The sequence below is a fragment of the Paroedura picta genome, chromosome 5, assembly GCF_049243985.1.
Source record: "Paroedura picta isolate Pp20150507F chromosome 5, Ppicta_v3.0, whole genome shotgun sequence".
Lineage (NCBI taxonomy): Eukaryota > Metazoa > Chordata > Lepidosauria > Squamata > Gekkonidae > Paroedura > Paroedura picta.
The window spans coordinates 80,110,138-80,135,117 of record NC_135373.1 but is presented as its reverse complement, the minus strand read 5'-3'; the positions used below and the strand labels follow the sequence as shown (position 1 = coordinate 80,135,117).

Here is a 24,980-nt window from a genome sequence, read left to right as displayed (position 1 = left end):
GGAGTCAGTGGATTAAGTCTGCTTCCAAAAGATGGTTTTAAGAAAAAGTCTTCCTACTTTTAGCCAGGTTAGTGTGCCCAACCAGCAGAACTAGAATATGATCTTGAGGGAATGCTATGTGTATGTCAACAACTGGGAGGAAAAAATATATATAATCTAAAAGCACTAATGTTTTGCAGCAGCTTTCAGTCACAAAATAAATCTCATTGTTTTACAATTTTGAATATGCAATGACAGAATCTGTCATATTGCTACTGTAACTCTGCATCTGATGAATATGATAGGAGTGGCAGACAAAATAAATGTCAAGCCTTTTATAGAGCTGTTTTTATTTATAGAACTGACAACACGCCCTCAAGCTGCAGCCATCTTAAATAGCATAACCCGATTATGAAAGGCCTGCAAAAATGATTTAATATTGTAAGAAACAGTAATAGGTTTCCTAAGGAGTCATATGCCTCATGCTTTCCCCCATTACTCATTGTACTATGAGGGCTATTGAACCAGTGACTTCTTTGTTTTGTATCTGAGACCCTGCACAGCAAACACCTCATGACACTTCTGAGAACTCAAGGGTTATTTTAGAGCAGCTGTAACCTCCCAAAAAGGGAATCAGAATGATCAAATATGAGTCTACAATTATTTTGTCTTCTTCCTTCCCTCACAGAGGATTTTCCCTTGCTACTTCCTTCTGAGAAGCACCTTTATCTATTTTCTTCTTCTTTTTATTTTTATATATACTGTATTTGCTGGCGTATAAGACTACTTCCCCCCCCTGAAAAACATGCCTCCAAGTGGGGGGGGGGTCGTCCTATACACCCGGTGCACTTCAGGTGGGATAGACATAGCTGCCCATAGTGGCCTCCCGATGCTCACCCACCTCATTCTACACATTCTACACATTCTACACACCATCCAGTATCGTGCGGTATTCAGCACGGCTGTGGTGAGCATCAGCAGCGAGACAGGGGTGCCAGCCTTTTTGGCATGACTGGCCCTTCTGCTCGGCAGGAAGCAGTAGCGCTTCAGCCCACCCCTTGTTTACACAGAGCTAACACATGCACATTTGCGCACTAGTGCCAGTCACAGGAAGATGCAGGGGCGGGCCGGGTATATAACAAACTCTATATTTTGAGTGGAAATGTTGGGGGGTTGTCTTATACACTGGAAAATATGGTATATAGATTCTGGCCCAACCTAAGGCACTGAGGAGAGAGGAAAAAATAACCTTATATCCTGCTTTTGAAATTGCACATAAGAGGCTTTTAAAAGTTCAAAATAAAATGTTTTATTTAAATTGGAGGAGAAATGGTGAGGTGAAATCAGACAGAGGATGTATGAGGTGAACAGATAATAAAACCAAGGTAACTCTGTATTCACACAAGTTAATTTGTTGCCAATAAGTGTTTCTGCTATTTAACAAATCTTCAAAATTTTGAGAGGTTTTCTTTTCAGGTTTTGCTTAATTTTTAAGCATAGGTTTCTGTTTTACTGACATGTCAAATTTATGATGCAGGAATGTACAACTAAGTTCCAAAAATCCTTTATACTGGGCAGGGATCACTTCTCTTTACTTTTACCTGAATGAGGGCTGGATTTTTTTTTGCTTGCATTAGATTTCTTCTCAACCCACTCATTCTCTTAGCCTCCTTCCCAATCCAAAGTTAGTGAAAATCCCTATAATGCATATACTTCATTTATTATACTAGAGGCAAAGCCCATTGCAGCCAGGAATACAATGGGCACTAGGACGCAAGCCTGCACTGTGACCTTCCTGGGTTCTGTCCCCCCCCCCTCCCACTACCTGCTCAGTCCTGAGTGTGGTAAAGTGGTTAAAGAGAAGCAGATTCTAATCTCAAGAACTGGGTTTAATTCCGGATTCCTTCTTCATATGCAGCCAGCTGCATGGGGGGGGGGGGTGTGCACTAAAATCCTTCAGGAAGATGAAAGAAAGACAGGATGAAAGAGAAAGAAAAAGAGAAAGAAAAAGAGAAAGAAGGAGGGAAGGAAGGCATCAGTTTTCCTGGAGAAAGCAGCTGCTTTGGAGGGGCACTGGCCATCCTACCCCCACTCCATACAACAGTATCTACACAGGTCACTCTCCCAACCTTCCCATTCCACCCCACGTAGGGCAGGCTAAGCAGGGAAGGCTGTGTGGGGTGGGTGGGATGCCTCCTTCCCACCCACCCTACCTTTCCCAAAAGCTGGGCCAGGGAGGGAAGGCTGTGGGGAGCTGCCACTTTCCTGCCCCCCCCCCCCCACATCTCACAAAGGCCAAGCTAGCTGGGGAAGGCCTTTTCACTTTTCTTCCATCACAGAATCGGAGACTAATGTAGTGCTCATAGGTTTCCCATTCAGGAATTAATCAGCTGCAGATATGCTTAGCAAGGCTTCTACCTCACATGTCCTCTTGCCAGACTTTCAGGGAGGCTGCTGCATCATGCAATCTCACATAGTGCTACTGGATCTCTGTTGTCATTTTGGATGAATTGCTTATTTAAAGTTTGGCTTAGGTGAAAACCAGAGTTAAACAAAACAACAAAAAAGTTCCAGCTTTATCCTCCCCAAAATTTTGGTAAGGAAAATTAGACATAGTGCAGTACATCAGTCCAGGGCTAAGAAGGGATGTTTGATTAGGGGCCATTCCGCACAATCGCCAATGTAGCCAAATGTAAGTGCTATCGCAAAGTGCTACTATTAATAGCAGCAGGTCTTGATAATGCACACAGCCATTTCTAGTGGAAAAAAGGCTCTCCCATTAGTGCTGTTTTCATTACCCACAAGTTTCTGGTCTTGCCTGAATCATTACAAATCTATGGCGTTTCTGCCGGCCTCTGGCCATCAATCAAACTGAAGAGCCAATGAAATCAATATCCTAGTGCCACCAAAAACCCCGTTTCCCTTTAATGTTTTTTTTTTAACCCGAAAATACAAGTGGCAACGAATATGTGTTTATTCATTGCTCCATAGAGAGCTGTCTTTCGGTTTCTCTTCCCAAAACATTCCTTTATCGGACAAAACATGCTGCACTCGCGTATATTCCTTTACACGCATTTCCATTTTTTAAAAAAACTTTTTTTTTTCGAGCAATGACTATGGGTGACGGCACTTGTAAAGTTTTAATACATTTGAAGAAGGGTGCTTTCTGTTTAGCACCGCTGCATTAGTTGTCCAGGAACTTCAGTTAAAGAAGCCATGTGCTTGCATGTTCGTTGGTATCGGCGGCTTGAAGGGGAAAAAAGGGTTCCCCATCTCCCGCAAGCTTGGGGGCGGGAGCGAAGGAGGAACCTTCGTCCTACCACTATATTGTGAACGCACATGTCTTTTTCGGATGTGTTGCAGGTTGTTCTCAGGAGTCAAGCGTTTTTTTTTTTAAGGGGGAAGCCACTTTTTATGATTCCCCGAAAAGTGTTACATCGAAGCAACTTTTGTGAGAGTGTTGCAGGAGTGTTGCGGATTGTGTACAACGTTGTGCATAATGTTTAAAAAATAGCGTTACACAACAGTTAGACTTCAGCAACATTAGTGCTGTGCAGAATGGTCCTAGATTCTTCCAGATCCATATCAAACATTAAAATTCTATATGGATATCTTTGGCTGTTTTAAGTGTTTTGATAAGCAAACAAACAAACAAAAAACCCATGCAATAAAATGTAAATACATCTAATTCTTGCTCTTTTACAAGGTGTCCTTAAAAGCTCTTTGGTTTATAGCCTTTTTATGTACCTTTTAGCTGGAGAAACTGTCAGCTTCCTATCACTTATTTTATAGGCCCAGTTTTGCCCTCATAAAACTACATAAAAATAACAGTTAAGTAGTTTGAGTATTTCAGAACTGAATGGAAAACAGCACCTGAAGGTCAAAGTATCTCACAGGAATATTATATTTGCTTGGAAGCCAAACTACTGGTGAAAAGAACCCATTCTGGCTGTGCACCACAGTGTCCCGAGCCTTATGTGAACCTAGTCTGATAAGGAGCAAGTGTAGGGGCTATGCTAATCGGAAGGGTCTGGACTCCTCTGCGGGAGGCAGGTCCATGCAGCAGGCCAAGGGCTCCGCTCGCCCAACCGCCCATTCCGCCGCCTTCTCCTGCCCCCGCCCCTTGCTCGCCCTCTGCCGAAGCTCTGCCGTGCTGACGCGCGCCACAAGGGACAGGGAAAGGTGAGCGGCTGCCGCAAGATCCTCGGGGCTGAATCCCACTGGCTGACAGGCACGGCGCTTCCTACGCCGCCGCAGGAAGTTCGGCGGAGGACGAAGCCTGGCTGCGATCACGTGGCTCGACGGTGGCAGCCGTGGCAGTAGCCGCGCAAGCCGCTCTGGCTGAGTCCACTTCGGCAGTCAGCGCCGACTGGAGGGAGAGCCGAGGCAGGCAGGCTCGCCGGTGCCGCAGCAGGCGCAATGAGCGCTCTACGATGGCGGCGGCGGCGGCAGCAGCAGCAGCAGCAGCAGCAGCAGCCGCCCCAGTTCCTGGCTCCAGGGCTCGGCGGCTGCTCCTGCTGGTGAGAGTGCCGGCGCTCTCTCGCTCCATCCCGCGCTCCCTTGCGGAAGTGTGCTTGCTCCCGAGGCAGCTTGCGCCGGAGCCTGAGCCGTCGCGCTGCGCGCCTGTTTGCCCTCGCGCCGCGCTCTGGATGGTGCCTCTCCCGGCCCCCTCGGCGGCGGCGCGGGCAGGAATATGCTCACGCGGGTGAAGTCTGCCGTGGCCAATTTCATGGGCGGCATCATGGCTGGCAGCTCGGGCGCGGAGCACGGCGGCGGCGGCGCCTCGGACCTGCCCCTGCGCTTTCCCTACGGCCGGCCCGAGTTCCTGGCGCTCTCCCAAGACGAGGTCGAGTGCTCCGCCGACCACATCGCCCGGCCCATCCTCATCCTCAACAAGGAGACCAAGCGCCTGCCCTGGACCACGGGATACGCCGAGTGAGTAGCCGGGCTGGCCTTGCGCTGCCGCAGAAGGGAGAGGCGAGGGCCGGGTCACCTGGCAAAGGCGAGACGGGGACGGCGCAGCGCGCTGAGGGGGAAGGGCGGCCCGCAGGCGCGCTCGGGACTCCCAGGCGGAGAAGTGCCCCGGCTGCTTGGCAGAGGGGGCGGGATCTGAGCGGCAACTAGGTCAGTGGGATGGAGCTTGACAGCAGGTGGCTGGGGCCTGAGCTTGGACAGAGCTGTCTCCCTCGTGCATTTCTAGGGAAGAAATTACTGGTTGCCTTACTTAAATGTACCTGCTGCGAACCAATAAGATTTTGCATTGAAGAATGCTTGCCTCCTTTGCATTACAGAGATGCACTTGGTACATGCTTAGATACCTACTTAGTTAAGTTCTAGGGTTAAACCTTGGTTTCCATTTGCTGAATTTCCCAAGTGGAAGGGCCATCTGTACACCTTTTTTGTTCTCTGACATCTTAAAGCTTCTTCTAGAGCAGATAGTTTACCTCAGATAGGCACAGTCCAGCCCAAAATTAAGCAAACTTAACTAGTAATGGAGCAAACCCATACCCAGTTTTTCTGTTTCAGCTGGCCCTGTTATTTCTTCAGAAGTCAGCCATGCTGAATTGGGTGTCCTTTCTCCCCAGTAAGTGTGCATAGCATTGCAGCTCTGTAATTTGATCCTATGTATGTTTGCTTGGAAATAAGCCCCACATAGTTCAGTAAAACACACTCCAGCATATATGTATCATAGTGTAACTAGAAAGCATGTGCCTCCGTGCATAAACCTGCCAGATCTGCTTTGTAACTCCAGGCATTCCAAACTGGATAAATCTTCTGACTGAGGTCTAGAAATGCTCAGGGTGCTCAGTGAATGGCAGGGAAAGCTGCTGCATATTGGGGCCCCCAAATGAAGGGACTTTTGTTCCTGGAATCCCCTTCAAGGTTTATCACCCAGTATTTTCTAACAGATTAATTTCCAATTCCTTCTCCTGTCTCCTGCATTGTGTGTGTGTGTGGACTGTTTCTTGTTCATGATGGATTGTGGAAAGAGGTTGGGGGAACTATTACAAAGCTGTCCGGGGATGTTTGGCTGATTCTTCTTGATGCCTCCATCTCCTTGTGTTATCCCAGATAGGTCTTCCTCTCAGGGTTTTGTTACTAGGGAACCAAGCTTGAGAACACACCCCCTTTCCCCAGCCTTAGGCTGCAAACCCCATTCCTGGCGTACTCACCATGGATCTATCCCCTTCTCCAAATTTTTCCATCCTCCTGGCATGCTGACTGGCTGGGGAAGGTGGAATGAAGGAGACTACAGTAGTTCTCTGGTGGCTTTCCCTGCACTGCTGGCTTCCTCTTAATACTCTCTTTATTGCTTTTGCTACAAGTTTAACTCTTGCCAGAAATTGAAGGTTTCAAATGATGAAGTGCTTCACTAGATTAAATCTCTGTAATTTTCACTGATGTGAATGCTTAATGAAGCAGGGGTGATGTGCGGCTTTAGAAATGGGAGCAAATGTTCCCCCCTAGGGGAGGGGGAGAAGTTTGAATAGATTCAGTTTGCTGCAGCTCTGAAACATCACTTCCCTGGTCCTAAACTCTTCTCCGTGTCTGTGCCTTGAGGCTTTGTAAGGAGGTATCTCTGGCCAGCTTTCCTGTAGCTCTAGTTGCCTAATCTGCATTTAACTGAATCTACCTGATGTGTGTGGATGCATTTTTGTTATATGTATATAGGGGAGATCTGAGGCTTTTGAGTGGAAAGCGGAACCAGCATGATCCAGTCAGCAGTTTCAGAAGAATGTGATATCTAGTGAAGTTAATAGTCAATCTGCATGGGTGCAGTAATGCAGGCTAAGGACCCTGCTGTTTTCTGGCCACCTTGGAGGCTGCTTGAAGCTAATTATACTGTGTCATGTCACTGCCGTTTACTTGGAAGTGATGGTGATTAACTGTGGCCACTGGACAAAAGCTGCTATCAGCATAATTTACAGTTAGGCAATCTTCAGAAATCAAATATTTTGGTAACAGATACATAGTGCTAGGAGGGACCTCAAAGTTCATATAGTCCAACACACACACAATGCAGGAAATTCACAGCTAGCCCCCCCTCCCCCAGTGACTCCTGTTCTCTGCGTAGACATTTTCATTTAGGATTGCAGAGTTAAATGTTAACAGAACTGTGATATGATTGTTCAGTAGATCCCCTGGGGGAGTTGGTTATGACTATGTGAAAAATTCAAGTGTCTGTGACTGGGGTCTATTACCCTCCTGATTGCCCTGCAAGCATCTTCTTATCATTCCAGTGAAATGACAGTTCTTAAGTACACTTAAGGTAGAAGTCCTGTCCCCTGCTTAGTGCATGATGGGTGTCTCACTATCCTTTGTATTGATTGGATATCATAGGGATCCAGTGAGGATTCATTTTTGGTCTAGGTTCTTTCACATGGAGTCACTGGTCCGTGTAACCAACAGTCTTGTTTGCTGTGACTGGCAGTAGCTGGATCTCCAGGGTCTTGGGTGGAAGCCTTTCACATCCTTTCCTAATTGATATTTTTAACTGGAGATGCTGGGGGTTGAACCTGGGATTGATTTGTCGAGTTAAGACATACGGCTTTCCACCTAGTAAGTCCCCAAAGCAACAAACAATGATATGTGTAACAATTAAAAACTGACAAACAAGAATGAGGGTTGTTGAGGGAATGCCAAACATAACAGAAAAATCTTTACCTGTTGACAGAAAATATACATACCAACAAATGAGTCTTCCGGGAAGGGAATTACATTGTTTTAAAGCCATGGTCCCTTCCCAGGTTGATCTCAATTCCTTTACCTTAAGAATATGGGAAAGGGGTTGAAAACCTGTCTAAACTCTCTGCTATGCTGAGGGATTATATTATGTTCTTACTTTTTGTTACAATTGGCGTTCTTGCTTTTCATTACAAATAGATGCAGAATATTGAATTTTACCTTGTCGCATTTATGTTTACTCTAAACCCTAATGACTGCAATGGGACACTCCCAGGTAAACATTTAGTGGCCAAAACTGAGAGCTGTTGTGGTATAGTGGTTAGTGCAGGCTTTCTCAACCAGGGTGTTGTGAAACCATGGGCTTTCTTGACAGTCCTGGAGGGGTTTACAGAATGGGTGGGAATTAATTTTTGATATATATTTTTTAATGTTAAACATTTATTGGGTGAAATGATCATAAACGGTCATATTGATCCCCCCTCCCAAAATGGCCAGTGATGAGCCTAGAGGGGGTGCGAAGGAAAGGGGCCCCAGGTGGGTGTGTACACAGTTATGCTTTCCAACAATATTCTGTATGATTGTGCCACTTCTGGGATTTCTTGAAGCTTGAAGAATGTTTCAGGGGTTTCTCATTAGAGAAAAAGTTGAGAAAGATTAGAGAATCAGGCCATGATGAGATTAATCAACCTTAGAAGGTGTAACAGTGCAAGGTAGGTTTTTCTGGGGACGGCAGCAGGACTCGGTACAAGGATGCTGTTTTCAGTAGCACAAGCTCCATGTTACCCACTACTTGTACAATTCTGCTTTTTTATTTATTTATTGCATTTGTATACTGCCCTCCCCTAAGGCTCAGGGTGTATCACATTTCTTTCTTGCATGGTGATGTCTTCTATAATTGCTTCTGTGTTTTTATGTTTACCATTCTTTTATGTATTCGGGTGCAATTAATCACCTTAACATGTTTTATTCTGCTAGCTGAGAAAGTATTTGTTTAAGCATCTGATGCCTTGGAACAAATGTTCTGTCCCTCTTTTATTTTCAAATGAAGTTCCTTAAGAAATGGGCAAAATAAAATGTATCTTCATGGATTGAATATGGAGATTTGAGTGTCCTTCTCCATACATCTGTATTTCAAGGTCTGCTGGCTATGTACCATATTTCAGAAATGAGTGAAATCCACTGTCCCCTGTCCTACTAAGTTTTAACAAGAAGCTGTTCTCTTGCATTATAAGTAAGAAATCTGTAGGCGACTCAAAGATTTTACTGTAGTTACCTCATTACACACTGAAGATTTTTGCCTTAGAGACCAGCCTCTGTTTTACTTGTTATGTCAGCCAGATGAATTGAGGTCTGTTGAGCTCTGACAGGCTGCCCGCCCCTTTCTGTACAGGCATACAAAGCAAAGGTTATTACTTGCCGCCACTGTTTTTGCTCAAAAGATAACTTAGAATGTTTACCCAGTTTTCTATGCCACAATCTTTTAAAAGCTTTATTCCTAATCCTTGCCTTTGTCTTGTCCATTTACACATGACATCTAATTAAGGATTCATTTTAAGAGGAGTTGCTTCCTGTTGAAAGTCTACTGACTTTAATTTTCTTTGAGGCTAATGTTTCTTTAATGCTACATGGGTATATTTTTGCCCCAGGATCTTAAGTAAACACTACTGCTAATGGGTATTTGGTGTTTTGTGTTTGTTTGTTTTTTTGGGTGGGGGTGAGGGTTGGAAATCTTAGGCCTCTGTCTGAAGCATGCTTACTGAGTGATAAATCCAATTAAAATCAGTGGGACCTACTTGAGAGGCTGTGCTTTCAGGATTATAGCGGTTTTAGGATAAAGTCTTGACCTTGATGTGGTGGATATAAGCTTTGATACTTACTTTAATAATAAAAAGTTTTGGCCTTATTCTTCAATAGGTATAGTTGTGATATTATCTGGGAATATCAGAAGGTTTCTGGCATTATAGAATTGAAAAATGTTTGTTATAAAAATGTATTTATTTACTTTATAGTGCATCTTTCTCACTGTGAGTCAGGATAGATTACAAAATTTAAACCCAAACAGTAAGAACAGTATAAAACATGTGTAATAAGGCTGCATTACAAACTTGAACAATTTCAAAAAGCTCATGCATGTTATGAACATTAACTCAAACCACACCCTTTGCAAAAGTGTCTTCCTGAACAATTTCATTTACTACAGCTCTCTTCCATTTGTTTTATAAGGGCCTAGAATGAATTGTGGAAAATCTCTAGGAAAGTTTTTGTTGTTGGTAATTGGTCTACATTAGAGATCTCCAGTGCACTCTTTGTTCCAATTACGATCATTTAAATCCAGTTACATTGATGGATATTGATGGGATCCTGGGATCTATCAGGGCCACCACTTAGACTTTGGATCCTTGTATGTCCTGCTTACTGAAATCATGCAAGAATAACTACATCCCTGATACCTGTCATAAATTAATCACTAACACAGAATGATGTGACCATTTAGGATCTGGTCTCTAGTGGCCTTAGTTGATTCTCTGTCTGGATATGTATAAGGATATGTGCCACTTTGTTACTGGATTTGTGAGCAGCCTTTGTTAATGTTCAACAGACCATCTTATTAAGGCATTTGGAGGTACAAGCACGGCTTAAGTGATGTGCTTTGAATGGCTTTAAATTATTCCTTATGGGCAGGGCTTAGAGGATTGCTGTTGGAAACTAGTTATCTTTGGTGTAGGACTTGCCTTGTGGAGACTTATCTCCCATGATGATTAGTCTCTACATAAACCCCTTATAAGGGATATAATTTCTCATTTTGGAGAAGGACTATGTTGATGGCACCCAGCTCTCTATTTCTTTATCCATATCTCCTTGTGATAATGTGGAGACCCTGATGCAAAGCCTTATTGCTGTGGTTAAACTGTTATGGGTGAACAAATTGAAACTGAACTCTGGCACAACAGAGGGAAGATCCTGGACACTGAGTGCCTTCTTTTTGAAGGAGTCTAGTACACACTTGCTTCTGTCTACTATGTCAGCAAGTTAATACAGCTGCAAAGAATACATTTTAAAGCTTGGTGTAGTGGTTAGGAGTGTGGAATTCTAATCTGGCGAGCCGGGTTTGATTCTGCTCTCGCCCACATGCAGCCAGCTGGGTGACCTTGGGCTCTCCACAGCACTGATAAAGCTGTTCTGTCCGAGCAGTAATATCAGGGCTCTCTCAGCCTCACCCACCCTACAGGGTGTCTGTTGTGGGGAGAGGAAAGGGAAGGCGACTGTAATTTGCTTTGAGCCTCCTTCAGGTAGAGAAAAGCAGCATATAACGTCTTCTTCATCATCATCATCATCTTGGCCATATGATAGCTCCTACCTTGACTTAGCTGAACTACCAACATGGATCTATGCTAATGTAATGCACTCAACATGGATATGCCCTGACAGACCAGTTGGAAATTCCAGTTGGTACTAAACACCATAGTGCAGTTGTGTGCTAGGTGGAACATTCGTGTTACACCCATTCTGCAGACACTGCACTGGTTAGTGATCATTTATCAGGTTCAATTCAAGGTTCTGGTAGTCACTGACAAAGCCCTTAATGGACTCAGACCCACACATACCTATGATAAGTGCTTGCATACTAATTTACTAAGCAAATGAAGAAACCAAATTCTAGCTTTCCTTTCATCTGAGTACACACTTGTATATTCCTGATATAATTTGTGGTGCATGGTCTCTAGCCATGCTACTGGCTATAATGATGGATGTTCCTTAATTCATTCTTTTAAAGCCATTAACATAGTAAAACTTTAGATTGGCTGAGGGATGATAAAGAATTTCAGGGTTTGAGACAAATGTATACAAGGTTACTGGTGGTAGAAAGCGCCCTCGTGTGGCAGCTGACTTATGGTGAGCAGAGGGGGTTTACCATTGCTTGTCTGCATTACAACCTTGGACTTCTTGGAGGCTCTCATCTAGATACGCACCTGGGCCCACCCTGCTTCGCTTCTGAGGTCTGAAAAGGCTGGGGTAGTCAGGTTCATCCGGGTCAGAGCTGTTGAGTGCATACAAAATTAAATTAATCCAAGAATGGCTCCTTCCTAAAATACTAGGAGCAAAGTTATTTTGGTCTCTCTGTGTCTACTTGTTAGTGGGCGTTTCTAGAGAAAACTGAAATGGCTTTCTCCATTGCCATTGAAAGGCTGAAGATGCTTATTCGGTGAGTGTTAATGGGTGTCTGAAAGCTGGAGCTGGAGTGACATGTGGGAGTTGCAGCCTTCAAAAGGAGAGAAGTCTGTATATTCTAGAGTTTGAACGCTGCCCTTTTTGGTTTAGGATGCTTTGGGCTGATCCTGCGTTGAGCAGGGGGTTGGACTAGATGGCCTGTATGGCCCCTTCCAACTCTATGATTCTGTGATTCTGGTCATCAGAAGATGGTTTTTCTTACCACAGGTGATTGCATCATTGAAACTGACTAAAATTTTATTTGCATTCGAGAGATACCCGCACAAATAGGTTAGTGCATTAGTTCGCTGTGCTTTTTGGTTTCCTTGAGGCATATCCTTCTGAACATGTTGGTGTGTTAGCAAACAGAATGGTGGGGAACTGATATTTATCCTTTGCCAGTTACACTGGGAGCAACTGGACCCTCCATGATGCTGCTGGTGGTTTCAGCGCCTGATGTAATCCTTTGTGATGGGAACCGGTCTTGTGTGCCAAGCTAAATAGTGTAGCCCACCACCCACTTTTGGCACCTGTAGGCTTTGCATGCTCTGGATTAGCATCTTTTTACAAACTCATCTAAAGACCCAGTGTTATGGTATGTTGTGCAATCTCTTCTTTCCCTTCTCATTTTTGTTTATAATAAAGCCTTGTTAAGAATCGCCTTAGTAAGAACTGTTTGTTATATTTCTACCAGTTCATACAAACATATATCTATTGGGATGATCTTCTAGGAAAAATAAACATACAAACCCATACAGCTTCAAGTAGTTAAGAATATACCCCAGGTTTGCAACATACTGGTACTTTTAGAAATGGCTACTTCATCCATGCTTTAAGGAGGGAAGGGAGACCCTTACCAACAGCTCTGCTGAGTCATTCACTCTCTCTTCCCTATAGTATAGTGACTCACACAAGGGATAGCTCTTCCATCAAACAGGGCAGATGATGTAAGTGAGGCTGCTGAATTTGATTAATTTTGGAAGATCTTCCACTGAATTCCCTTTGCTAAAGTGAGCAGAAGACCAATTTAATGCTGCATCATTAGGGAGAGGACAAAAGTAATCAATATAAATTGGAGAAAGCTAGATATAGCTTACTTACAAGTACTTATGTCAAGGATTAGGTTGCAAGATTTTTTTAGCCACATAATAAATATTAATGTAAATGATCACTTATGAAGAACCACAGTTTGCCAAAGCTGTGCTTAATAGAGCAGCTTGATGCTTAGTAAGATTTTTCCCTGGTTTTGCCAACTTTACGTTTGATGAACACGTACCACATCTAAGCTACAAAGCACTCAGGAGAAAATTGGGTATGTTCGGTTCACAGGAAGATATTCTTATGTGAACAGTTTGCAGAATCCAGCCTGAGTAGATTCTATAAAGCAGTAGTCCCCAACCTTTTTATCACCTGGGACCGGTCAACGCTTGACAATTTTACTGAGGCCTGGGGGGGGGGTAGTCTTTTGCCAAGGGACGTCACCACCACCTGAGCCCCTGCTCCGCTTGCTTTCCCGCCGGCACCCCTGACTTCCCACCACCTGCTGGGGGGTGCTGCCAGCAGCACCTGTGCAGTGTTACACTGAGGGGGAGCCCCAGCCATGGCGGCCACCAGAGAGCACCAAAGTTGAGCTGGCGGCAGAGTGGCAGGGCAGCCCTGAGGCAGCAACTGGGGAGGAGGACGAGGAGGAACCGCGGCCTGGTACCAACTGATCCACGGACCGGTCCCGGTCCCTGGACCGGGGGCTGGGGACCACTGCTGTAAAGTTCCAATAAGTGCTCTTAATAAAGAATAGCAAAATGGTAGTTAATATTCCATACAATATTCCATACCAATTGATACATATTGCTCAAAGAACATTGCAAGATTGTGTATGCATTGATGAGGTCTGATCAGTGAGAGAACTGTTGGCATCATGGATTGTCAACTCATTATACAATAGATTAAAAAAAATCTGGGTTGGAGGTTATTAAGGAAGGGACAGATGAAGAAAAGGGCACAATACTTACTGTGGGGGCAGCTACCCTTATAATACTGTGCACCTTCTGATTACCCCATCTTAAAAGGTTGTTGTATGGGTAGAAAATGTACAAGAATAGAGCAACCATGCTAAGAATTTGGGGTTCTTTTTTTTCTATGCTGAAACCTAAAATAATGGCATTTTATTTGATGCAGCTTATTGCAGCCAGAGTTTGCAATGATACTGTCTGAGTAATGTGTTTTAGTCTTTGAAATTCTGTCAGTTGAAGCCAGTTGTGTATCATGGCGGAATACTAGTCTGTCCTGTTCAGATAAATTTTTGAAGACCAGTGTATATAAGCAGTTGAAGCAATATTTAAGGAAGTGGCAGAATTGTCATGTGCTTCCAGTTTGTCTCATATTTCATGTGATATACTGGCAGAGATAATAAATATGGCTAAAAATATAGTGCATTAAGGAGTACTTAGTTTCTACTGTCAGAGGGCTATGAGGGTTACGTGGCTTTCACACAAGACCTTTCTAGTTTATAGATAAATGACCAGGGGCTATTTTCACACCAAAAATTCCCCATATTTCAGCCACCTGACTGATTTTTCTTTTGTTCATTTTTCTTCATGATGTCGTCTGTATTTATGCACATACCATGTTCAGTCCATTCTTTGGACACACCCCAGCCTGTTTTGTTTTAACAACTGGTATTTCTTGGGCACAACACTGCAACAATGCAAGCTGTGTCTTGTGTCTGAAGGGGAAATAGCCCATAACTGCAGGGCTTTGGTGAAGAGCTAGTCAATTACTGATCAATCACTCTTCATTTGCTGATGACTACAGGGGGCTAGACCTTGTTAGCATAACGAAAGAAAATCACCTGCGTTCTAGACAAGGAGGTAGGATGCTCTGCACATACATGGAGGTGGGGTGTGTGTGTGTGTGTGTGCGCACGCAGGGCTGTGTTACCCATGCTCTTCAAAATTAAAAATAAAATGGAGCGGGCAGAGAATCATGTGAGAACACAGTAAAGGGCAGGGACTTCAATGAAATGTGTGACAGGGAAACTGCTGCTAAAAACAGAGAGAAAACAGATTACCCTGGACTGTAAGGAATCTCTCTTGCAAGAGCAATTTCAGACCATCATGCCAGGAGGCATACTATCCTGGGAAACCACGCTGGTGTGGAAGTCTTCCCAGTGATGTTTTGTCTAGTGCAAGCAGTACTAAGAAATGTGTACCTGCTCATGGTCTCAGCGTTACTGGAGTATATTGGCCAGGGCGGGACATCTTTCCAAAATGCTTTGTGCCTGCTTGTTGGAAAGGAACTTGTGAGCAAGTCAGGCAGGTTTTTAAAATGCAAAATGTTTTACTCTTTCCTACATACAGCTGTAAATGTACAGTGATTGAATTTATGTTGTCATTGGCTTGTTTAATTGTTTTAAAATGTTTTAATGATTTTAAAATTTGTTGTATTCTTGAATGTTGTACTACTGTACTATTGAATGCTGTAAACCGGGGGTCGTCAAACCCCGGTCTGCGGCCCACTAGTGGGCTGCGAAGGCCTCGGTGATGGGCCGCCACGCCTGCCTCCCCCCCCCCCCCCCGCAGAGAGAAGCTTCACTCGCGGCCCGGCTAGTTTTCTGCTATGAGAGCTGGGAGCATTTTCACCACCAGGGGGCGCTAATGCGCATGCGCGGCGCCCAGGCCGCCAGCTCTTTACCACCCTCGGAGGCAGTCCTCAACCATAAAAAGGTTGGGGACCGCTACTGTAAACCATCCCGATAGCAGGTCCAATAAGGGCAGGGTAGAAATCCAACAACAACAATCCTTATCCATTGTTGTTCCTCTATATATATCTGAAACAGCCTAGGGGGTGGGATGTGTCCGGCTGTCCAAGTTGGAATAAGGCCAGCTTTGTCCTGATTGGCCCTGCCCCTGCAGCTTCTGCCCTCCATCCCTGGACTCTAGCCTCTTTGCTCTCAGACACCTCAGTGCCTGGAGCCAGCAGCAGGTGAAAAGGCCCTGGGCAAAGGGTTGTGGTGGAGGGTTAGCTAACAAGGGCCTCCCGGCCTGCTGACTGCCTGCTAAGGAGCTCTGTCTCAGCCCTGCTAACGAGCTGCCCAGCCCCCGCCCGCCCCACTTGATTTGGCTGCGAGCTTCCGCCCAAAGCTACCTTAAGCTGCCTGGCCAGGGGAGGGGACCCATTCAGGGGACCCGTTCTTATGAATGGGCTTTGAAGCTAGTAAATAAATAAAATGTAAAGTTATTTCCTATTCCCCACAATGTTCACAGCATCAATGGAAGACAATATATGTGTATAAAGATTCTTGGTCCTTGTTGTTTTTATAGATCTCTGTTTACTTCATATCCATTATTGCTGCTTCATTATTGTGTAATATTAATTTGTCAGTATGAATAGAGTTACAGCCAGAATTGAGATGTTATCCTCTGAGAATAGTAGCAGCCAGGAACTGAAGTGCACATTTTTTAAAACCTCTCTGTTAAAGCTTTGATTTGAAATGGCAGCAGGCAGCAGTATGGAAGATGGTTGCATTAAATTAGAGGCCTGTGCCTGTGAATGGAGGCAGTTGTTGATTATTGCTTTTCACACAGCTGTGGGATTGTTAGCCATCCAGCAGTCTGTCAATAAATATACTGATGGAACAGGATGGCTGTATTTAAACCGAGGTCTTGTTACAGCATGGCTGTTGGGGCTTTATAACAATGAAACATTTACTTTTATTAATAGCTACAGAAATGTTCTGATGTTCAGTTTCCTTTTAAAAAACACTCTAAATTGGGCTATAATTAAATAGGATGTGTGTTTGATTGAAACTAGTGGAAGGAAAAAAGTTCTTAAAGAATGATGCTACATAACATTGGTAACAACAGGTTTATTGAGACCTTGATTGTGATGCTTGGAGCTCTCTCTACCTGATGTGAGAAGACAAATCTGTTCACTTAAAAGAGTGGCATTATCCTTCCTTTTTCAAATGCAGCTATGAGTGAATTGTCCTATATTGTTAGCAATATGCAGACAACTAGCAGTCTAGAGACTTAATCTGATTCTGATCTCATGAAGTTTCTTGGATACACTGTGTGCTTGCTTTGCTCCCAGTGAGCTGTCTTCTTTATTTGACATATTTTAACAGTACACTTCAAAATGCAAGTATGTTATTGCAACAAATATATGTTTGCAAGCATTTTTGTCACATTTGTCACACATGCAAGTGAATCAGAATAGATTGACTTAATAGAAAGCCCTCTGCCAGTGTTTGCATTATCTTCTTTGGAGTTCAACTTTGATATACTTTGGAGTTCAGCTTTGATGTATAAAAATTCCTTCTATTGCTTCATCGAGACCTGTAGTTTCCAAGTTTTTTGGTATGGTGACTAAGAAGCCCAAATGTACATGGTATGGTGTTCCACTTAAAAAACAAAAACAAAAGCAGAACATGCCTCACACTTCACACACTGAACCAAAGCTTCTCAGTCAAAACATACTGGAGGTCCTCAGATAATATACATGTCTTCCTTTTATACATAGCTCACATACTGATGTGTGTGGGAGGCAAGGCTTGGTGGAGAAGTGAGTGGTGTAAGCATAAGTAGGTCTGCTCAGAATCATAACTAAACTTTGTTAATAGGGCTTACTCCCAGAAAAGTGTTCTTAGGATTGCACAGATTCAGGTGGATAGCTGAGGTGGCCTTTAAGACCAACAAACTTCAACTTAAGGTATACAGTGTCCAAAGAAGTATGCTTATACACAAAAGTGTATACCTTGAATAAAACCTCATTGGTCTTAAAGGTGCCCCTGGACTCAAACTTTGTGCTTAAGGTTGCATAGTAAGGCATGTAAGGGAAGAACTCAGCCAGAATCCTAGTAAATCTTCCAAATTAGAGGGCACTCACATTTACTGTGGCATGCACTGGGACCGGTCTGAATAGCTGATTTTTATAGCATAGAAACACAAATTGTGTTCTTTCTTGCTTTTACTTGTTTCTTAGAAATACAAAACATATGTTCTGCTGCTGTCCTACTTGCACAAACAGTTCAGCTGTTTGCATTGAGTAGTAAGCTCTTTCTTCTGTTGCTAGTGATGAAAAAAAACCCAGCTCACATACATGAAGGAAATAAATGCATGGGAATCATGTGTCCATGTTGAATGCTGCTTGGCTCAGTTCGTAGTTCAGCTGCATTCATACATGCCTGCTGGGCAAGGTTGCCTAGAATCCACTCATTCTGTCTTCCAGTTCAATATTTAAAATGATGGCAGGATTTCATTACTCGAGAAGATAGTGGTGAAATAAATGTAGCTAAATTGGAGGACATGGCTTAAATCTTGCACATCCTGTTTTGCTGCCAAAATGATTTCCATTGTAAGGTTTATCCGTCGCGGACTAAATAAAGCAGTAAGGGCTGGTGGGGAGGAGTTAGGGCGGGACCTGTCTGGGATAAGAACTCTTTTAATTTCTTTGCTGTAGTCCCCATCTGCAGTGATCTTGGAGCCCAGGAAAATAAAATCTGTCACCATCTCCATTTCTTCCCCCATCTATTTGCCAGGATTTGAGAGGGCCGGATGCCATGATCTTCATTGTCTTGATGTTGAGTTTTAAGCCAACTTTTGCACTCTCCTCCTTCACCCGCATCAACAGGCTCTTTAGTTCCTCTTAACTTTCTGCTATTAGAGTGGTATCATCTGCATATCTGAGGTTGTTGATATTTCTCCCTGCAATCTTGATCCCAATTTGTGACTCATCTAACCCTGCCTTTCTCATGATGTGCTCCGCATACAAATTAAATAGGCAAGGCAACAGTATACAGCCTTGCCAAACTCCTTTCTCAATTTTGAACCAATCAGTGATTCCATGTTCAGTTCTCACTGTTGCTTCTTGACGTGCATAAAAGTTTCTCAAGAGACCAATAAGATGCTATGGTATTTCCATCTCTTTAAGAACTTGCCACAATTTGTTGTGTTCCACACAATCAAAGGCTTTAGCATTGTCAATTAAGCAGAAGTAGATGTTTTTCTGGAACTCCCTAGCTTTCTCCATGATCCAGCATATGTTGGCAATTTGATCTCTAGTTCCTCTGCCTCTTCGAAATCTTGCCGGTACTTCTGGAAGTTCTCGGTCTACATATTGCTGGAGCCTAGCTTGTAGGATTTTGAGCATAACTTTGCTAGCATGAGAAATGAGAGCAATGGTGCGGTAGTTTGAACATTCGATTGAAATGTAAACTGACCTTTTCCAAACCTGTGGCCACTGCTGAGTTTTCCAAATTTTCTGGCATATTGAGTGTAGCACTTTTACCGCATCGTCTTTTAAGATTTTGAATAGTTCAACTGGAATGCTGTCACCTGCACTAGCTTTATTGTTGTTCAGACTTCCTAAGGCCCATTTGACTTCACATTCCAGGATGTCTGGCTCCAGGTCAGTGACTACCCCATCATGGTTATCAGGGATATTAAGCTCACTCTTGTATAGTTCTTCTGTATAATTTTGCCACCTTTGTTTAATCTCTTCTGCTTCTGTTAGGTCCCTACCATTTTGGTCCTTTATCATATCTATCTTTGCATGAAACGTTCTCTTCATATCTCCAATTTTCTTGAAAAGATCTCTGGTCCTCCCTATTCTATTGTTTTCTTCTATTTGTTTGCACTGTTCATTTAAGAAGGCATTCTTATCTCTTCTAGCTATTATCTGGAATTCTGCATTCAATTGGGTGTATCTTTCTCTTTCTCCCTTGCCTTTCACTTCCCTTCTCTCCTTAGCTATTTGTAAAGCTTCCTCAGACAGCAATTTGCTTTCTTTCATTTCTTTTTCTTTGGGATGGTTTTAGTTGCTACCTCTTGTACAATGTTGAGAACCTCGGTCCATAGTTCTTCAAGCACTCTGTCTATCAGATCTAATTCCTTAAATCTATTTGTCACCTCTACTGTATATTCATCAGGGATATGATTTAGTTCATACCTGAGTGGCCTAGTGGTTTTCCCTACTTTCTTCAATTTCAGCCTAAATTTTGCATCAAGAAGCTGAACCACAATCGGCGCCTGGTCTTGTTTTTACTGACTGTATAGAACTTCTCAGTCTTTGGCTGCAGAGCACATAATCAATCTGATTTCTGTGTTGACCCTCTGGTGTTGTCTATGTGTAGAGTTGTTTCTTGGGTTTCTGGAAAAGAGTGTTTGCTATGACCATTGTATTCTCTTGACAAAATTCTACCAGCCTGTGCCCTGCTTCATTTTGTACTCCAAGGCCAAGCTTGCCTGTTAGCCCGGTTATCTTTTGGCTTCCTACTTTAGCATTCCAATCCCCCATGATGATAAGCACATCATTTTTGGGCGTTGCTTCAAGAAGGTGTTGTAGAGTTTCATAGAACTGGTCAACTTCATCCTCTTCACCAGCAGTGGTTGGGGCATAGGCCTGGATTCCTGTGATGTTGAATGGTTTGCCTTGGATTTGAACTGAGATCATTCTGTCATTTTGGGGATTGTATCCCAATACTGCTTTTCCTACTCTTTTATTATGAAGGCTACTCCATTTCTTCTGGGAGATTCTTGCCCACAGTAGTATACCTGATGGTCATCTGAATTAAATTCACCCATTCCTGTCCATTTTAGTTCACTGATTCCTAAAATGTCGATGTTCAGTCTTGTCATCTCTCGTTTGACCACGTCCAGCTTGCCTTGATTCATGAATCTGACGTTCCAGGTTCCTATGGAAAAAAAGTCTTTACAACATCAGACAGTCTTTTCGCCACCAGTTCCCTCTACAACTGAGCGTCCTTTCGGCTTTGGCCCAGTTGCTTCATTCATTCTGGTGCTATTCGTACTAGCCGTCTGCTCATCCCCAGTAGCATATTGGACACCTTCTGACCTGAGGGGCTCATCTTCCGGGGCTCATTTTGCCTTTTGGAACTGTCCATAGAGTTTTCATGGCAAAGATACTGGAGTGGTTTGCCATTTCCTTCTCTAGTGGATCACCTTTTGTCAGAGCTCTCCACTATGACCTGTCCATCTTGGGTGGCCCTGCACGGCTTCACTGAGCTACATAAGTCCCTTCACCATGACAAGGCAGCGATCCTTGAAGGGACCTTTACCTTTACCTAGCAGTAAAGTGCCTTAATATCATCCTGCCCATACTACCAATATAGTCCCTACTGAAGCTTTTTCACTGGACTACATTATTGTTGTTTAGGCTCTAATGCACTTCTTTCCCTAGAGGCTAAGGGAGTAAGAGAACTGGTAAAATCCATTCACTGCTACTTTGACCTCTTGTCCTTGTATGCATCTGAGTATTTGTCTGCATGGCCCTGGGCCAGAGATGAGAGCCAGGAATCTAGCAAATGCTGCAACCATGCTGAGTCACATTTGTAAGTGGAGATGGTGAAACTACTGGACAGTTTCATATTATTGGTAACCCCATGATGGGATACTCACAACAATGGCTTTCACAGGGCAAGTTCTTAATATGTATCTTTTAAGTATAATCCAGCTGAACCTTCTTTTAAAAAACAGTCAACTCTGTTGTATTAGCATTGATAGCTTAAGTAGATCTATGCTGGAGTGTGGCTGGAGACCCAATTTCATTCAGATTCCCACTTTGCAGGTGGAGCTTGTTGAGGGACTTTGGGGGCCAACCACAGTTTCTTGGCCTCACTGGGTTGTTGTGAAGGTGAAATGGAAGAGGGAGGAAATTGTGTTGTGGCCTGTGTGCCTTGGACGAAGGGTGGGATAGAATACATACTAAACAAATAAACTTTGAAGGGTTGTCATTTCTAACATTCTCTGCTTCTTTCAGCCACAGTTCATAATGACGCCTAATGCTTTTGACCTTCCAACTGAAATTAGCATTTAATGAATGTTTTTGTTTTTAAAAAAATATTAATCCGGATTTTAAAAATTATTACTATTGTTCAAATGCAGAGATATGTCTGCACACCTCCCTGTCTCTGACAGCATTACTGTACTGACCTAAATCTATTCTCCCCATTTGTATCAATTTGAGGATTAGATGAAGATTTTATAAATCATCAGTGTGACTAGGGAGGGAACTGAATTCCATCCTGGAGAGCTGTCCACATTACTCAAAAGCAAGGTGACAAAGTAAGCCCCTCCCCTGCCAGCCTGCTTTAGTGCTTTGAGGGTTATAAAACTTTAAGTAAAAGGGATTCTGCTCATGCTAGTGACAAATTGTACGTTTTCTAGAATGAATATTTAAATCTTGCCAGCTAGTATGTGGGGGCAGAGTGAGGCATGCCTTTTCACTTTGTGGCCATTGTTCTAAAATGGGATGGTGATATCTTTCAGAACTATGTTTTTACTTATTTATATAATTGTGATAGATTTATTGTTGTCCTTGAATTGTAAGCATAGGGAATAAGTGCTTTCGGTATGAAAAAAGGCATAGAACAGTTGCTCGATTTAAGCAAACCTAAGGTAGATGCTCTTTTATACCTGTTTGATAGCTGAACATTATCTCTGGGATTCACTTAATGAGCCAAAAATAAGGACTCAGACAGATGTAACTGAGATCCATGTTATTTTATCCCTAGGATGTGCAAGCTGCTGTAGCATTTGTTTGTCTCAGTGCCATGCAGGGAAGGGACCTGAGTGGGGAGGCTGTACATTCAATCCCTTCTCAGTTTTACTATTTGACAGCTGGTTCTCTGCTTTTTGATTAGGATCTTCACGGCAAAAAGGAAGGGGGTGTACTTCCCCCCTTAAAATGTAAACAGAAGTATAAGGGGAAACAGCTTCAAATAGCCAATCTGAGTAAACCTCTTTCCTTCATAGTTCCAGCACAAACTGAGGCTTCTTGAGGTTATATTTAATGTATAAGTGAAGGGGCAACTTAATTAAGGGACTTGTTTGGATCTGTTTTCTGGCCTGGTCATGGGACTGAAATGGCTCTGGTGGGATGGCTTGGGACTGAGAGATGGCTGGGGGAGTGTGGCCCTGCTCATTCTCTTGCACCTCTTGGCACTTTTAATGCCACTGATCATGGTATCTTTCTGGACTCCTTGGGACTGGAAGGCACTGTACCATGAGGGTTTCAGTCCTCACCCATGCATTTGGCATGGGTGAGCCAGCAGGCTGGCTCTTGGCATCCCCAGAATCATAAAAAGGTAAAGATATCCCCTGTGCAAGCACTGGGTCATGTCTGACCCTTGGGGTGACGCCCTCTGGCGTTTTCATGGCAGACTCAGTATGGGGTGGTTTGCCAGTGCCTTCCCCAGTCATTACCGTTTACCCCCCAGCAGCAAGCCGGGTATTCATTTTACCAACCTCGGAAGGATGGAAGGCTGAGTCATCCTTGAGCCAGCTGCTGGGATCGAACACCCAGCCTCATGGACAGAGCTTCAGACAGCATGTCTGCTGCCTTACCACTCTGCGCCACAAGAGGCTCTTTTCCAGAATCATAGGGAGGTGCTTTTCGGGTTTCTTATAAATCACAGTTGGGATTCTGTTTATTTAGTAGCAGAAATGTCCTGTAGAAGAATGCACAATGGGGCAGTTGATTTAGAAGCACAGCCTCAAGACAAAGTGCAGACTTACACAGATCTCCCCACAGCCCCCACAGCAAATGTATTTTTCATGGTTCAGTTGTTCCTCATCCCATTTTGTATCCCTTGGCTATCAATGCCAAAGACTTTCCTTATAAAGCAAAATCCTGCTACTGGCAATTCTCTAAGGAAATAGGAGCAGAACTTCAAAGCATTTAGCATAGAGCAGGACAAATTAATAAATTACATGGAATTATGAAAATAGTCTGCTGAGAGTGCCACACATGACTGGAACTGAATTTTTAGGTTCACCTTCTTTGCATGCACAAATTCAGATGTCTAAAAGGTGATTTTTCGTATGAGCCTGCATGCTAGGCAACCTAGCTTTAAAAAAAGAATTGTACAGTTGCCTGAGACTTAAGGCATGCCATGGACATTTGCACAAGTCACATAAGGATTAAATCTCCAGTCACTGCTCATTTCGTACACACAAACTATGTTGTACAACACTGGCTGTCACTCATTAGCTCTCCGTGGCAACTATCATCCCTGCCCCCTTACACACACATGAAGAAATTTGTTTTTGTATATCTGAAGAAGTGTGCATATACACATGCTAAGTTTATTAGTTCTCATTTGGAATTGAACTTCATTGGTCTTGGAGGTGCTGGACTCAAATTTAGATCTCGCATCTATTAACTCTTGTATTTGTATGCTTATTTGCTGCCATTCACAGGTTTTACCAATTGCTTTACTCCAATCTCAGCTATATTTATCATCCAGTTACTTATGCATTTTAACTAGCCCTTTCTGGCAACTACCCCCCTATCTACATGTAAGGCTTGAGGAAATTTCTGAAGAATTATGCTTATGCCCAGGACTCAAACTTCCCAACTAAATAGAACCTCATCATTGTGACTATTGAATCTCTCAGTTGTGTCCAGATGTTTGGTTATTTAATATACTTATATCCCACTTCAAGATAGGTAATAACAATCAATTAGAAGGACACAACTCATGTCCTGTAACAAAATAACACAAAGATGAAAATACTCGGCCAAATCTGCTGAATATAGGATTTCCAGCTCTAGGTCCTGGGGTTTTTGGGTTTTGGTGTGGGGGAGGATTTCATCAAGTTATTATGTCATACTGCCCACTTTCCAAAGCAACCATTTCTCTAAGGAAACTGATCTCTGTAGTATGGAGATCAGTTATAGTTCTAGGAGATCTCCAGCCACAACCTGAAGGTTTAAGTTATTAGGAGAGCATCTGTTCAGTGTTGCAGATAGCAAATGGAAGGACAAACACCAAACTCTTAGCCACACCAAATGTGGATGATGCCGTTCCTTTAATTATTCCTTTTCCAGTTTAAAAATTCACACAGTTCAGTAGTTTACAGCCTGGAGGTTGGCCACCTTAGCTGAAACAGGCCACCCTGCCTTGAATGCCTTCTGTATTGCTTATGTAAGTTTTTCCTGTGCTGTCTATCCACCTGACTCAGGTACTTGAGTTCAGCCTCTTGGAAAGAGCAGCCGTTGTGAGCTGAGGGAATGGTGAGAGGGGCAGACTTGAAAAATAGCAGTTGAAGAATGACAGAGGTTGAGCAGCAGAGAAGTGGACTGCGTAG

The 24,980-nt window shown here is 43.4% G+C and overlaps 1 protein-coding gene across 2 annotated transcripts in view; it reads left to right on the top strand.

Moving 5' to 3' along the window:
• Positions 1-4,120: 4,120 nt before the first annotated feature.
• The window catches only part of PPM1H (protein phosphatase, Mg2+/Mn2+ dependent 1H), an 89,199-nt gene continuing 68,339 nt past the window's right edge, over positions 4,121-24,980 (top strand). Inside the window, exon 1 of one of the 2 annotated variants that reach the window (XM_077338675.1) lies at positions 4,121-4,914. In XM_077338675.1, the coding sequence (XP_077194790.1) occupies positions 4,673-4,914 (242 nt within the window). In that variant the 5' untranslated portion in view covers positions 4,121-4,672. The remainder of the gene's footprint in view (positions 4,915-24,980) is intronic. The other variant, XM_077338674.1, reaches the window with a different exon arrangement.